The sequence below is a fragment of the Rhinoraja longicauda genome, chromosome 19 (assembly GCF_053455715.1).
Source record: "Rhinoraja longicauda isolate Sanriku21f chromosome 19, sRhiLon1.1, whole genome shotgun sequence".
NCBI classification, from domain to species: domain Eukaryota; kingdom Metazoa; phylum Chordata; class Chondrichthyes; order Rajiformes; family Arhynchobatidae; genus Rhinoraja; species Rhinoraja longicauda.
In genome coordinates this window covers 1,116,947-1,132,222 of record NC_135971.1, presented here as the reverse complement: position 1 = coordinate 1,132,222, position 15,276 = coordinate 1,116,947, and the positions used below count along the sequence as shown (strand labels likewise).

General features: G+C 43.2%; 1 protein-coding gene across 1 annotated transcript; it reads right to left on the bottom strand.

The window, feature by feature from the left end:
* Positions 1-4,499: 4,499 nt before the first annotated feature.
* On the bottom strand, positions 4,500-7,220 carry LOC144602574 (putative G-protein coupled receptor 139). The gene is made up of 2 exons (XM_078415703.1): positions 7,109-7,220; positions 4,500-5,395 (listed from the first exon to the last, which is right to left on the bottom strand). Exons 1-2 carry the CDS (start codon positions 7,218-7,220, stop codon positions 4,500-4,502), a joined length of 1,008 nt encoding a protein of 335 aa, XP_078271829.1.
* Between the last annotated feature and the right edge of the window lie 8,056 nt (positions 7,221-15,276).

The following is a 15,276-nucleotide window of genomic DNA, read 5'->3' as shown; positions in this document are numbered from 1 at the left end:
GGGAATTAACCTCGTGAACCTACGCTGCACTCACTCAATAGCAAAAATGTCCTTCCTCAAATTAGGAGATCAAAACTGCACACCATTCTCCTGGTGTGGTCTCAACAGGGCCCTGTACAACTGCAGAAGGAGCTCTTTGCTCCTCTCCTTATGAAGGCCAACATGCCATTAGCTTTCTTCACTGCCTGCTCTACCTGCATGCGTACTTTCAGTCACTGATGAACAAGGGCACCCAATTCTCCTTGTACTTCCCGTTTTCCTGACCGGACACCATTCAGATAATAGTGTGCTTTCGTGTTCTTGCCACCAAAGTGGAAACCGCCACATTTATCCGCATTATATAGCGTCTGCCATGCATCTGCCCACTCCCTCAACCTGTCCAAGTCACCCTGCATCCTTATAGCACCCTCTTCACAGTTCACATTGCAGCTCAGCTTTGTGTCATCTGTAAATTTGCTAATGTTACTTTTTATTCCTTCATCTAAATCACTAATGTATATTGTAAATAGCTGCGGTCCCAGCACTGAGCTTTGCGGCACCCCATTAGTCACTGCCTGCCATTCTGAAAGGGACCCGTTAATCCCTACTCTTTGTTTCGTGTCTGCCAACCAATTTTCAATCCATGTCAATACCCTACCCCCAATACCATGTGCTCTAATTTTGCCCACTAATCTCCTGTGTTGGAGGCTTTCTGAAAGTCCAGATGCACTACATCCACTGGCTCTCCCTTGTTCATTTTCCTTATTACATCCTCAACTTTTAATTACTTTGCAAAAAATTCTAAACTTGTTTTCGTTTTTTTTAAAATTATGGGGTATTGTGTGTAGATTGATGATAAAAAATGAATTTAATCTATTTTAAAATAAGGCTGCAACGTAGCAAAATGTGGAAAAAGTGAAGGGGCGTGAATAGTTTCTGAAAGCACTATCAATGTTCCGGATGGGAACGTACAAGGCTTGATTAGCCAGCGTACAGATGAAGCTAAAGTGTGTGGCATTGGAGATAGTGAAGATGGTTGGATAACATTGAAGCAGGATCTTCATCGGTTACGAAACTAGGCTGAGGAATAGTTGATGGAGTTAATATATAAAAGTGCGATGTGTTGTACGTTGGGCAGTCTATTAAGAGCATGCCCAACACAATGAATGTCAGGGCTCCGTGGAGTTCTGAAAGGCAAAAGAATATATTAGTGTTGGCGCACGTTTCCTTGAAGGTGGCTTTACAGGTAGATTTTGTGTTCAAGAAGGCTTTCGGCACCGGCGTTAAACAGTCGGAGTATTTACTATGGATGTTATGCGGCCTAACCTATACATAAACAATAGGTTTTGTTTACCCTGTTATGGGAGAGTTATTGTCTAGCTGGAAAAGGTGCAGACGATATTTACGAATATGTTGCTTGGACCCAAGTACCAACAGGAAGAGGTTGAGCAGTCGACGATTTTATTCCACGGAGCGCAGGAGGGTGGCGTGATCTTATAGAAGAGCCAAATGTTATGAGAGGAATTGATCGGGTAAATGCGCAGGCTAATTTGCACAGCGTGGGGGAATCGAGTACCAGAAGACAAAGGTTTCAAGTAAGGGGGAGAAATTCAACGGGAACTTGAGGGATAAATTTTATATACAAAGGTTATGGATATATCACATGTGCTGCCGTAGGAAATCGTTGAGGCAGGCACTATCATAAATTTTATGAGGCATTTGGACAAGTACATGGGTAGGATAGGTTTAAGTCGTTATGGGGCATGCGCGGGCAGGTGGGAACTAGTGGAGATGGGACATGTTTGTCGGTTTGAACATGTTGGGCCGTAGGGCCTGATTCCACGCTCTACGATGATATACTCTCTATCACTATGAGTCTATGACAATGGCCAGTAATAACTGAACCTATCCCTGTCTCATCTGGGTCAAGACTTTAATTATACTATTCTTAAATGTCCTGTTCATTCGCTCCGCTAATCCAGTACGCTGTGGGTGGTGGTGAATGTGAAGTTGCCGTTTCATCATAACAAGTTACAACCTACCCTCCCCTGCAAAATGCGTTCCTCAGTTAGAATCTTTATGAAGAGGGACTCCCCCATCTCGGTATTGTTTATTTTTCTAGGATCCATGGGCCTTTTGCAACGACGCTACAGCATGGGAATGGCATCACCCAGCGGTAAAGTGGTAAAAAAAAAAACTTAACAGCACCTTTAATTTAGAGACTAGGTCAAGGGTCCAGTGAAATTTACCTGCATATATTTGTCAATAGGCAATGCACATTCTCCCGACTGCACATCAACTATCCGATACTGCCATTAACTCACCTGCACCTCTGAGGCACACTGTATTATGGAGAGATAGTAAAATTATGCTCCCACTCAGTGTGATATGTTCTGATACTTACAATGACCATATAGCACAGTCGAGAGCTTGAGCACATCAATGCACCCCAGCCACCACAGGACATTGCTCAGTTGAACAGTAAGCAACCGGCCTCATTGCTTCCATACTTTTATGTTACTTTTGACGGCGAGCAACGTCTTTCAATATCACAGTACAAATGAAAGGGTTTCGTAGTATTTGTGAGCCGCAAAGCTTGAGATTTTGGCGGCCTTACTTGACATTTGCAAATTCGCACGCGTGCTCTCACCATATTGAGCTTTATTCTCGTTTCGTTCTCCTAGAGAGATCCTTCGGACGTTTGGCCAATTCAAATTAACTTTCCACAGAATTGCTTCCGTAATTAAATACACCAAAAACAGTTTTATACTTTTCTCTCTTATCAATAGGGGAAGGTTCAGAATGCCCTGTTTCATTTCCTTAATGTTAACGGATCCACTTGCAAATGACTTTAATCCTATTCCAACATTGCCTAACTCATGGTAAATTATATATCTCCCACTCGCTGCTTGTTTACGTCTGAAATAGAGAATAGTATGTCTGCTATTGCCATACGCTGATAGGCAAATTGTTCACAACTCGTAATACATTTACCCTTGGGATCATTTGGTGTCCAGGCTCGGGAATCTTTCAATTTATCTTTTTTTATTTTAGAATATTTACCTCAAAAGCATTTTGGATCGGACGGAATCGACGAGCGTAGTATTGCATGGACCCGCATTTGGTTTTCACCTGACACACGCTGAATTTCAAGCACCATAAACATTTGCATTCTTTTTAGAGCAGAATCCTGCCTGTTTATTTACATTTTACAAGACAAACATTGTGAATACATCAAAGCAAGCTTTTGCAGGAGAACTCAAAAACTAAAAATCAGTCATTCAAAGTTCTTGACCAACATGAATACACTCTTTGGAAATGCATTGTTGTTAACAAAAAACAATATCTATGAAACACCAATTCCGAAATAATCGATTTAAAATTCCTAGTGTACGCTAATTACAATATTCTTAAATACCAATTTATTTCTGTGATTTTTAATTTCTAGTTTAGAGATACAGCGTGGAAACAGGCCTATCGGCCCACCGAGTCCGCAACGACCAGCGAACCCTGAATATTAACATCATCCTACTTGTGTGTCTGATCTGTAGCTGAATCTGGCTTCACGCGGTACTCTGTCGCACCTGTAATCATTGTTCAGATCGGGAGAGCACCGAACAAAACTTCGTAAGGACGTGGTGCGATTCCCACACAAATCTGTTTATTCATGAACTTAACAGTACATATTGGGAAACACTAAGAGGATTCAAAACTTTGGGTTTACTGCCTCACAGCACCTACAGTTTTTTCAACCGCTCACAACACAATGGTTACGTGAAGATTTTATATTCTTGAAATATGTCATGAGTGATCAAAGTTTCCTTGTAGTCTTTCATTCTTGTTTTACATCTGCGGGGGTTACTTCGAACCTTCCGTTTACCGAATCACCCGATTATCTGGAAAATGGGTGTCAGAAACCACTCCACTTTTCTCATGATCTGTCCTATGTTTAGGTTTACTCCAGCCAACTAGGCCTAGTAATCTAAACATGTCCTAATATTGTTTATATATTCTCCTAACTGACCTTTTAGTTGAATTCACATTAGTTGAATGTGACGATTTCCCCCATCATTCTTCTCTACTTCATGTTCATCGATTACAGCTCGGCATTGATCATTGGTATTCCCTCCGAACCTGCTCATGTGAACAAGCTCAGGGACATATTCCTCGACACACGACCACAATTGTCACCAGGTTCACTGTGAGGCAAAATGAATGAACATATTACCAGCGCAACATGCTTGCAACCTCCGCACTATGTGGTTGACATGAGATAAGCGTCGTGAACAAGCACACTTTGATTCGATGAAGATCATTAGCAATTCACCATTGCATCTGTGTGCTCATCCCTATGCAACACAATCCTATACATCCTCATCAACAGTCCACAATTAGTTCGAATTAACAACATGCACCTCCACTAACCTCATCTACTGCATCCAGCCTGCTGCATCTCTCTTTAAATCTACGATTCTAACCATTGAGTGTAGCACTTTAAACGTCTCAGCCTTCATCATTCTTCAGTGTTTAATTAATCTGACCAGTCGAGTAAGCGGATATGTTAACGCAGTCAAATACTGCTCTCTAAACTTCGTCTGTGTTACTGCATAGATGCACGTGTTTGTGCAAGAACTGAGCAGCTGCAACATAAATCCTATTTCCGATACAAAGTTAGGAAGGAAAAAAATGAAATATCCCAAATTCCATATTCGTTTCCATATTAAATAGAATGTAAATACCGCCCATAACAAAATGAAATTTCCGGAAATAACTAACAACAATATCACGGATTTCCTTCGATTCTCCATTTCGGGATCACTGGGGCCCTTCGCACTTTTCTGGTCACGGAGTCTCCTGCGGGCTCTGCTGACCACCAAAATATGTCTGGCCGTTAAAGTATTGAGCAGCAGAATCAATACAAACGGGACACAGGGGGTGAGAATGTAATGAAGAGACTCAATAGTTGTCCAGGTCATTGAAAACATAACACGGACATCCGTGTAACAAAACCAGGGAGTATTCGCCAATCTGTACCAAGGTGTGTACATAAAATACCAGAAAACATTCTTTGCACTGCTCAGTGCACTCACAGTGCCCAGAACCACAGCCGCTGCTTTCTCGGTGCAATATCTATGCTTCAGCTTTTGGCAACAGATGGCAATAAACCGATCAAAGGTGAAGGAGACGGTGAACCACACAGAACAGTCGGTCATTGTGTAAAGCAGGACGGCGTGGATATTACACAGGGGGATGAACTTCACAAACATTATGTGATGAGCAATCGGAATCTGCCTCAATATCAGGTCAAAGATAATGACCAATAGATCCGCCGCTGCCATGGCCACCAGGTAGCGGGTGACACAGCTGGAGAGACCACACTTTCCTCGACACAATACCACAATTGTCACCAGGTTCACTGTGAGGCAAAAAGAATGAACATATTACCAGCGCAATATGCTTGCAACCTCCGCACTATGTGGTTTACATGAGTTAAGCGTCGTGAACAAGCACACTTTAATTCGATGAAGATCATTAGCAATTCACCATTGCATCTGTGTAATTCCGAAAGCAAAGAACAACGTTATGAGTCTTAACGAATAAGGCTTAATAATACGACATGGGTAATGCACTGCGCAATATAATGCAGTCACTGCGCTGAGCAGCTCCTTCAGTGACAGACGTCTTCACCCCAAGTGTGTGAAGGAGAGATATCAAACAATCAGCACTGCTCCTAGCAGACCAGTAAATGAAGATCATTATCGTTATTTTATTTTTTAATGAATGCTTATTTATTTTTGCCATCCACTTTGCTGCTGCAACCTTGCAAATTTCCTCTTTGAGGGACGAATAAAGGATTATTATTATTATTATTATTATTATTATTATTATTATTATTATTATTATTATTATTATTATTATTATTATTATTATTATTATTATTATTATTATTATTATTATTATTATTATTATTATTATTATTATTATTATTATTATTATTATTATTATTATTATTATTATTATTATTATTATTATTATTATTATTATTATTATTATTATTATTATTATTATTATTATTATTATTATTATTATTATTATTATTATTATTATTATTATCCGTAGCAACAACGCTGTCCGTTTATGCTGTGTGAATGCGTGTAGATCACCCCTGACATGTGGTTCAGTATTAGACAGGAATCCAAAATTACATTGGCGTGAATCAGATTGGTGTTTACCATGCAGTTGGTAAGTATTGATTAAGTTCCATTTTGCAATTCACCCAGATGATGCCTATCTTTGACTTGTTATCTGAAGGGAATGTGTGATTTCTTGTATCTTTGATCTTGGAGTAAAGTTGCAAATGAGGAAGGAGTAGTGCATATCAAATGATTGCGCACTTGCCAAGTTACACAGAGATCATATAGAGAGGGAACAAAGCCGGTTCTCCTAGCACTGTGAAGTGCATCCCACAGTGCAGTCGAACTTTCTGTTTAAATTAAGTTTTAGAAATCACTCAATCGAACTAAACGGCAAACAAGAAATTATATCTGGAACGCAGATTTTAATCCCACGGTAACCACAGAGAAGGTCAGTTGACGCAAAAAGAGACTGGGATGATTTCGACAGGAACATGATTAGGTTCGAGGTGTTTAATCATTCACATTGGGTCTGCAGTTCTATACGCTCTCCACAATTCACCCGATCCTGCTGTGAACATGTAAGCCAGGAAATCACCCAGTGGACGGGCACTGAATTGAAACATTAACCGGCACACCTGCTGCCCCACTTACTAATGTGTTTCCTTTAACATTTAGCATTCCCACCGTCCACTATGACTTTGTATGTTCCATCAATTCAGCTAGAACCGGACAATGGGGCATGAATGAACACAATACAACGTGACTATGCTCGATATTAACCAGTGCAAACACCGGGAATTTACCGATCACTCTGCGTTTAATCCTGCAAAATACGATGTTCAAAATGACAGTCACAGAAAGAATGGTTCGCGCATTAATAATCCCGCGGCAGAGTGCAATCACTGAACTTGAAATTAAAAGAGGCAGTTTCGAGAGACATATAGCCAGATTCTCAAATATGCACAGCGTAAACGAGAGCTATCGTTACTTACGTGGAACACCGAGAATAGCCAGGATCGGGTAGTATATCTTTTGGATCTCGTATATGACTACAACAATCTGAAATTCTTCCATCTCCTTGTCACTGTTTTCCTCCAATGGCATCTAGGTTAACTCCTTTTTTGATTACGGAATGGATCATTGGAAAGGTTCCCTTATTTGAAGGAAAGTGATTATCCCTGCGGGACCGTTGGGTGCCATTAGTTTCATGCTGATCACAGTCCCTGAGCAAACCTATTTTTTCACAGAGTTGCATAATATTGTGAAGCAAGTACCACGTGGTTATTCAGGTGAAGCTCCACAAGGCAGAACAATTGTTCAGGCACTTCGGAGAAAACAAATCCTCATCGCGATTTCTGCAAACCGCTCATCTCCCAGCCTCAGCCGATTGGACTTTATCTGTCAAAGTTAAATCAAAACCTAAATATCTACATTATGTTTGGCACCCTGTATTTTTTTAAACCTTTGCTTTCGCCACCGCTATTTGTACATGCAAAACTTCCAACATTAATGACACGAGGCACATTCAAGAGTGTGTTCCTTGTGATTTTTAGCCCAGCGACGTCCACAGCTCAATCATCAGCGGTTCTTTAAATGCCCAGTCACTGATTTACATTGTCTCAACAATGACAACTCCTACACCGAGATTCAAATACTTAGTCGGACAACATTTTTAAAGTTAAACGTTATCTCCATTGATATTTGAAATAATTTTTAACACTGACTGACGCACGAGATTATTCCTTAAGTCCCAGCCAGTAGTGGCTAACAGACATAGTTATAGAGTAATGCAGCGTGGAAACAGACACTTCGGCCCAACTAACCCTCACCGGGCAATATGTCCCAATTACACTAGTCCCACCTGCCCGTGTTTGGTCCACATCCCATTAAATCTGTCCTGTCCTGTCCTTTCCCAATGTTTGTGAAACGTTGCGAAAATCCCTGCCTCAACTACCTCCTCTGGCAGCTTGTCCAACACAACCACACTTTGTGTGACAAGGTACCCCTTAGATTTCTATTAAATGGTTTTACCTTCACTGTAAAATTATGTTCTCTGATCTTTCATTCACCGACTCTGGGCAAGGGACTTTGTTCATCTGTCCTATCTATTCCTGTCATGATTTTATAGACCTCCATAAAAATATGAGCGGCACGGTAGCGCAGCGGTAGAGTTGCTGCTTTACAGCGAATGCAGCGCCGGAGACTCAGGTTCGATCCTGACTACGGGTGCTGCACTGTAAGGAGTTTGTACGTTCTCCCCGTGACCTGCGTGGGTTTTCTCCGAGATCTTCGGTTTCCTCCCACACTCCAAAGACGTACAGGTATGTAGGTTAATTGGCTGGGTAAATGTAAAAATTGTCCCTAGTGGGTGTAGGATAGTGTTAATGTACGGGGATCACTGGGCGGCACGGACTTGGTGGGCCGAAAAGGCCTGTTTCCGGCTGTATATATATGATATGATATGATGATACCCCTTATCCTCCTGCGCTCGAAGGAATAGAGTCTCATCCTACTCAATCGCCCCCTGTAGCTCACACCCTCTAGTCCTGGCAACCACTTGTAAATCTTCTCTATACCTTTCCAGCTAGACAACGTCTTTCCTATTACAAGGTGCCCAGATCACAACAAGTACTCTAAATGCTGCCTCACTCACGACTTGGACAACTGCAACATCACCTCTCAACTTCTATACTCAATTGTCTGATCGATGAAGGGTATTGTGCCAAAAGCCACTTCGACTACCCGGTCTACCCGCGATGGCACCTTCGAGAACCATGCACCTGCACCCCTAAACCCATCCGCTTCACAACATTCCCCAGAGCCCTACCATTCACTGTGTAAGCTCTGGCCATGTTAGACTTCCGAAAAGGCAACACCTCACATTTCTATGTATTAAATTCCATTAACCTTTCCCCAGCCCACCTGACCAATCAATTAAGACTTATCGGACTTTGCTAGCTTTACTTTGCATTAAACGTTATTCCCTTATCATGTACAGTATGTATACACTGTAATTTGATCGATTGTAATCATGCATTGTCTTTCTGCTGACTGGTTAGCACGCAACAAAAGCTTTTTACTATACGGCCGTACACGTGACAATAAACTAAACGGAACTGAACTGAAGATCCTGTTGCAATCTTTCTACAACCATTCTCTTTTGTACTATCAGCAAACTTGCTAACTTGATGTTCGCATCCAAATCATTGATATAGATGACAAACAGTAATGGCCCAGCACCGACCCTGAGGCACATCGCTAATCACAGGCCTCCAGTCCGAGAAGCAAGCTTCCGCCATTACCTTATGCTTCCTTCCATGAAGCCAATTTTCTATCCACATTTAATTTCGCCTTGAATCGGTGACGCCATAGATTGTTTGAAGGGATGAGTTGTCATTCCAAATCGTCATCAGGGAAATACCAATGGAATGTGTTTGGTTTCAAAACGAAACTCTCCCCGTGACCTGCGTGGGTTTTCTCCGAGATCTTCGGTTTCCTCCCACACTCCAAAGACGTACAGGTATGTAGGTTAATTGACTGGGTAAAATGTTTTTTAAAAAATTAAAAATTGTCCCTAGTGTGTGTAGGATAGTGTTAGTGTGCGGGGATCACTGGGCGGTGCGGACTTGGTGGACCGAAAAGGCCTGTTTCGGCGCTGTATCTGAAATATGAAATCAATAAAAATATGAAATAATTCATTGGAAAGGTCGGCCCCGTGCATGCAAACATAACTTATTACACTCATAATTTAATACCGCCTAATATTCTCCTCCATTAGTGAACAATCCAGTTGATGACAATGAAAACACCGGAGACACCAGTTTCCAATGCCGGAGACACCAGTTTGTGTTCTCGTGGGTTTGGCTTGAATGGGACTGGTTTAAACTAATTGCCGCCCTTATTTGTCTTGGGTGGCAAACAAGCGTTGCAGACGCAAACAGCCGGAAATCAGACCCGTGCAGTCGACCTATTTAATCCGTTTGACACTAATTTACTTTTATTCTCCTGCATTCCCACCAACTGTCTTGGATTCTGGGGTATTACTGCCAATGACAAGCAAAGTCTTAGCACTCATTTTGAAAACATTTATTCCATGGCTTATTTTCAACTGCGCGCTTCACTCAAATCTAAATCATAGAGTCACATAATGTGTTCACAGCCCCGACCCCTATATATCCCGCCATTGGACAAGAACCTACAGACAACATTCGTTTCAATGTGCCCCGCGTTCCCATTAGCTTCTCCAGCTGGTACACTTATCGACACATTTTAAACAGTCAAATCAGCCGAACAACACCGAAGTCTTTCAAATGTCAGAGGAACTCTGGGGAGACTGGTGGAATCCAAGAGGTCTCAGGGAGAGGGTTGAAACCACACTATCATCACTACGTGTCCGGATTGAAACAGGGGCTCCGCAGTTACTTGCCAGCAGCGCTACAAGTTCCACCAACGTGAAGTATCTTTTCCAGTTACTTGGCGGTTTCAGTGAGTTTATTCTTTGCAGGTGAATAGTTGGGCTTTGTGTGATTGACACGTATCCTGAAGTGTTCTATATAAACGAGAATTAAACAAGGTAATTGATCAAGTTCCCTGTAGTTTCCCGTTCGCTTTTGAAGATCTCAGCAAAAGGTTGTTGAGGACAGAGCTGAGGGCGACGTATATATGGATTTGAGCAAGGAGTTTGAGAAGGTGCGTGTGGCAGGCTGCTCCGAAAGGCTGCATGGCTTGGGAACAAAAGACATCTAGCCGAATAGATAGAACATTGGTTTCATGGAAGGAAGCAGAAGGTGACGGTGGAACGTTGTTTTTCGGACTGGAGGCCGGTGAGTAGCGGGTGCTCCAGGGTTCGGTGCTGGTCCCATTGCTGTTTGTTATCTATATCAATGATTTGGATGAGAACAGACAAGGCATAATTAATAAGTTTGCAGATGACACTAAAGTGGCGAAGATGGTTGTCAAAATTGCAACAAGATCTTGACATGTTGGGCAGGTGGGCAGATGAATGGTTAATGGGGATTTAATTCGCACGTTTCACAGGATATAGCTGAACATGATTGGAACGCGCCAAACCGGATGAAACATCTCGCCTGGTTTCAGTTGCCCTGTTATCATTTTTTTTGCAACTCTTTCCTAGCAAGCAACGGCCGGAACACCGCCTCTCGCCCCTTCCGCGCTATTAAAATCTGCACCTCACTCTAATTTTGTTGCATAACCTGAAAGCCACAGAGCCAACGAATCTAAACGCCACAGAGCTGTCGTGATTAATGTCTCTGGTCAACAAACATTGTAGGTTGACGTTCTTGCCCATATATTCTTCTGAACGAGTTTGATTCAAGATCACAGAGACACGCAGTAGAAGGGCAGGACTTTCTGTCCACGGTGTCTTCGCCATTCATTATGTACCTATCGGCATTCCTCAGTTGTCCCATCACTCGGATGGTAGCCGTTCTTGTCATTACATTTCAAAGGTTCATCTTAATGTTTTTTTCAAGTGCTGACAGTGGCTGCATCCATCACCAACGCACGCAATGCGTTCTAGATCTGATGCTAATACTAGGTGGCATAACCCTTGCTCATCACCCTCTTACCCGTCATCTGAAACGCCTGCGCTCCGATTATGGCAATCTATGCGAAGGCGATACGTTTCTCACGTCTCTAGTCTCGCTACGGCCCTCGTAGGTTTGTAAACTTCAAACAGAACCCCCCTCCTGGTTCATCTCTGGTTCTAAACGCACATGCCCCGCCTGTACTCGCAGACGGCAGTCACCACTTCAGGTAGCATCCTAGTCCGCCTGCAACCTCTGACGGTTGCGCATTCCGCGATTCCACCCAGTATTACAAATGTGACTTTGTTTTACAAAGTTGTAACATGACATCCTGCTGTGCGGCCTGGGTCGTGGAGGTTCATCTCCCCGCTCTGCTAAAACAAGACCATGGAATCCCTCCATGCGAGTCCACTTTTCAACCGCAGAGGGCGTCGCTTTCACCAATTCGCTGAGGACTTGCCCTCTGTGCGCCAAGGAATACCACAAGTCCGTTGAAGTAATATCCCCTACACCCTATCTTACCCCTCCCCCATACTGTTGCGCAAATATTTCTCCCTCTGCCTTGTCACTCTGCTACTTACCCCTCCTCCGTCCGCATATATCCATTCCACGGGTTCCCCACTTCCCTTGCATATCCCAACTACTCCCTCTCCTAACGTCCACTTCCACCATATCCCTCGCTGCGGTTTACATTCCATTGCACAATGTTCCTCCTTATTTGACAGCCTTTGTTTTCTTTACATCTCTCACCATTGTCCGCGTCTCTACTCATCGGTCCCACATATACATCCGCCTATCGTTGTCGGGCATTGGCCCACCTCCTGTTCTCTGTTCCAGGTTTCTCGAACTACACTCTCAGTATGACGAAGTGCCCCGACATGGTGTCGTCTGCCCGTCCCCTCCAGAGGTGGCACCTCAGGCGCTGGTTTTGTCCGGCCTTTTATTTTGTTTCGCTGGCTGCTTCGGCTTTTCTTCCCTGTCGCAGATATGCGGAGGATGGAATAGAATTGGTGATTGTAAACCGTGAAGAGCGCAACAGGCTCAACATTTTTTTTGCTGGATGAAATACGTATAAGATCCGTTTAAACAGCCGGCGCCGACAAGATGTCCTGCAGATTTGTATATGTACTTGAATTTATGGCTTCCTGATCTTATATTCTATGTGCAATTTAATACCCTCCATGCTTTTATGAGTCTCCTTATCAAACTACGTTGTTGCCATTCTGTTTCCTTGCAAATGTGGTGGACACTTCATACACAGTTGGAAGGAACCCAACTTACCGTCATTAATGTCCTAGCCCTACAAGGCCTCCAAAAACTTAACAGCTGAAGCAATGAGTGGTTTCATCCTCGTTTGTGGGTCTCCTGTTAATGAGACAGAAAGCCTGATCTGCGGATCCAGAGAAGGTTCTGCAGATAACGAGCTCCTTGTTACACTGAGCGCTCAAAGCGCCATGTCTCTTCCAAGTCAATTGTTATGGGTGACGGGCGGGCCATCGGAGCAATTGCTATGCCTTTGATTCACAAAATAATATTCAAACCGAAGTACAAGCTCACTGTTTAACGATGGACGATATTGTGCAGAGAGTTATTGCTATCGACCAAGGCTTGTTCCGAGAAATCCGCGTGCAAAACTTGAAATAAGCTCAGTGCCAATGTGTATGACTAAGAAGTGTTCCAATGGATAAAATGGTGACGTGAAACATATATGTTTGTTTGAATTAAATACACGCTAAATTAATTTAACATTTCCTTTGGGAAAGAAGTGGACGGTCGCGACTCGATTTGTTTCCCGCTGTCAGGACAGTCCCATCAGTCAGATTCTTCGGCTTGGACATCTTAAATTCTGTAAAGCTGAGGAACTTTACAGAGTCACAGACCAGGCTGGAATCACCCAGCAGGACAGATAATCCGTGGACAAACGAGAAACTATTGCGGACTCAGGTCAGTGACCCTTCATAGAACGAGGAAACAAGAAACGGAGACAGACTTCAGCAGCAGAGAGGTGGAGACGAATGGGCCAATATGAATGTCGCGGCTGGGTGCGGCGAAGACACTCATTGTCAATATAGATTATAATACATTGAAAACATAGAGAATATGGCAATACCTATACTATTCTGAAAGCCTTTTACATGCCAGTATTTTAACTGGTTCCACTGCCAGCACTGGCAGCGTGTTCCAGATGCAAACGTCACTCTGTGTAAAAAGTACCTGCCCCGCACACATTCCTTAAAACATTGTCAATCTCACATTAAATCTATGCTCTACAGCAATGCTCTGGTATATATATAAAGGTATGAGAAATATAGATATGTAAGAACGTCAGAGGCCACTTCCCAGGGAGGAAATATGAATATGGAGTTGAAGAGGAAGATGGCTGATCTATTTCTCATAATTCAAAGCACTTCTACCTGATTTCCCCGCCAACCTACGTTCCAGAGAAACTATTGCAACTTAGTTCAATTTCTCCGTATAGCTAATAATCGTTAAGCCAGGCAACATTCTGGTAAGTATCTTCTTCGACCTCTCCAAAGCTTCCACATTCTTCCCATAAAGGGGCGACAGAATCCTCGAAATACGGAACCATCAAAAATGTAACACTACTGGCTGACTCATACCCATCACCCCGACCGATGACAGCAAGCCACAAGCCTATGGTAAATACAATGCTGGAGGATCTCCGGTTATCAAGCAGCATCTGCGGAGAGAGAAGAGAGACTATCATCGGATCGGGACCCCGATGCGGACTGACTGCGGTCGGGTCTAGAAAGCTGAAATAGAGAAATTGGTTAGAGAAAAATCTGGCGAGTGATGTGAATAGAGATGGGGGTGAGTGATTTGCAGAAAGGTAGAAAAAGTTACAAAAGTAATTGATGTAAACGGGGCAAAGACGATGTGCCGGACGAGTGAAATGTGGACAGAGGTAGGGATGTAGGTAGATGGGAAGCCGAGAGGGAAAATAAGACGGATCAATGCAAGTGTGTGGCACGGTGTGGGAAAAGAGCGGGTAGGAAACGGAGCATGGTGAGTGAGGTGGTGCGAGATGGTAGGGGAATGTGTACATCTGGGGAGGGGTCCGTGGCAGGGGAAAGAGAGACGGTGTTTGCGGTGGATTACTTGAAATTGGAGAATTTAGTATCCATGCGGCTGGGTTGAAATACCAGGTGCTGATTCTCCAGCTTTAGTGTGGGTTCACACTTGCAACCAAGTTGCCAAGGGCTGAAACATTGCTACGGGAACGAGAAGCGGAGTTAAAATAGTTCATAAACGGGAGCTCGAGTATGACTTTGCTGACAGAGTGGAAGTATCCGACGTAATCGTCGCCAAGTCGACCCTTGGTCTCGCCGAACGGTGGGAAGTCTCATCGGGGCCACCGAATACAATATGTTGAAAGACTGGAGCGACTCGGCTTGTATACACTGGAATTTAGAAGGATGAGAGGGGATCTTATCGAAACGTATAAGATTACTAAGGGGTTGGACACGTTAGAGGCAGGAAACATCTTCCCAATGTTGGGGGAGTCCAGAACAAGGGGCCACCGTTTAAGAATAAGGGGTAGGCCATTGAGAACCGAGATGAGGAAATAAAATTCAGGCGGAGAGTTGTGAATC

Bases quoted from the DNA above. Each gene is read 5' to 3' on its own strand.
- LOC144602574 (XM_078415703.1), bottom strand. From the start codon at position 7,220: ATGCCATTGGAGGAAAACAGTGACAAGGAGATGGAAGAATTTCAGATT. The intron at 5,396-7,108 runs GTAAGTAACGAT...TTTGCCTCACAG, and splicing joins GGCTATTCTCGGTGTTCCAC to TGAACCTGGTGACAATTGTG.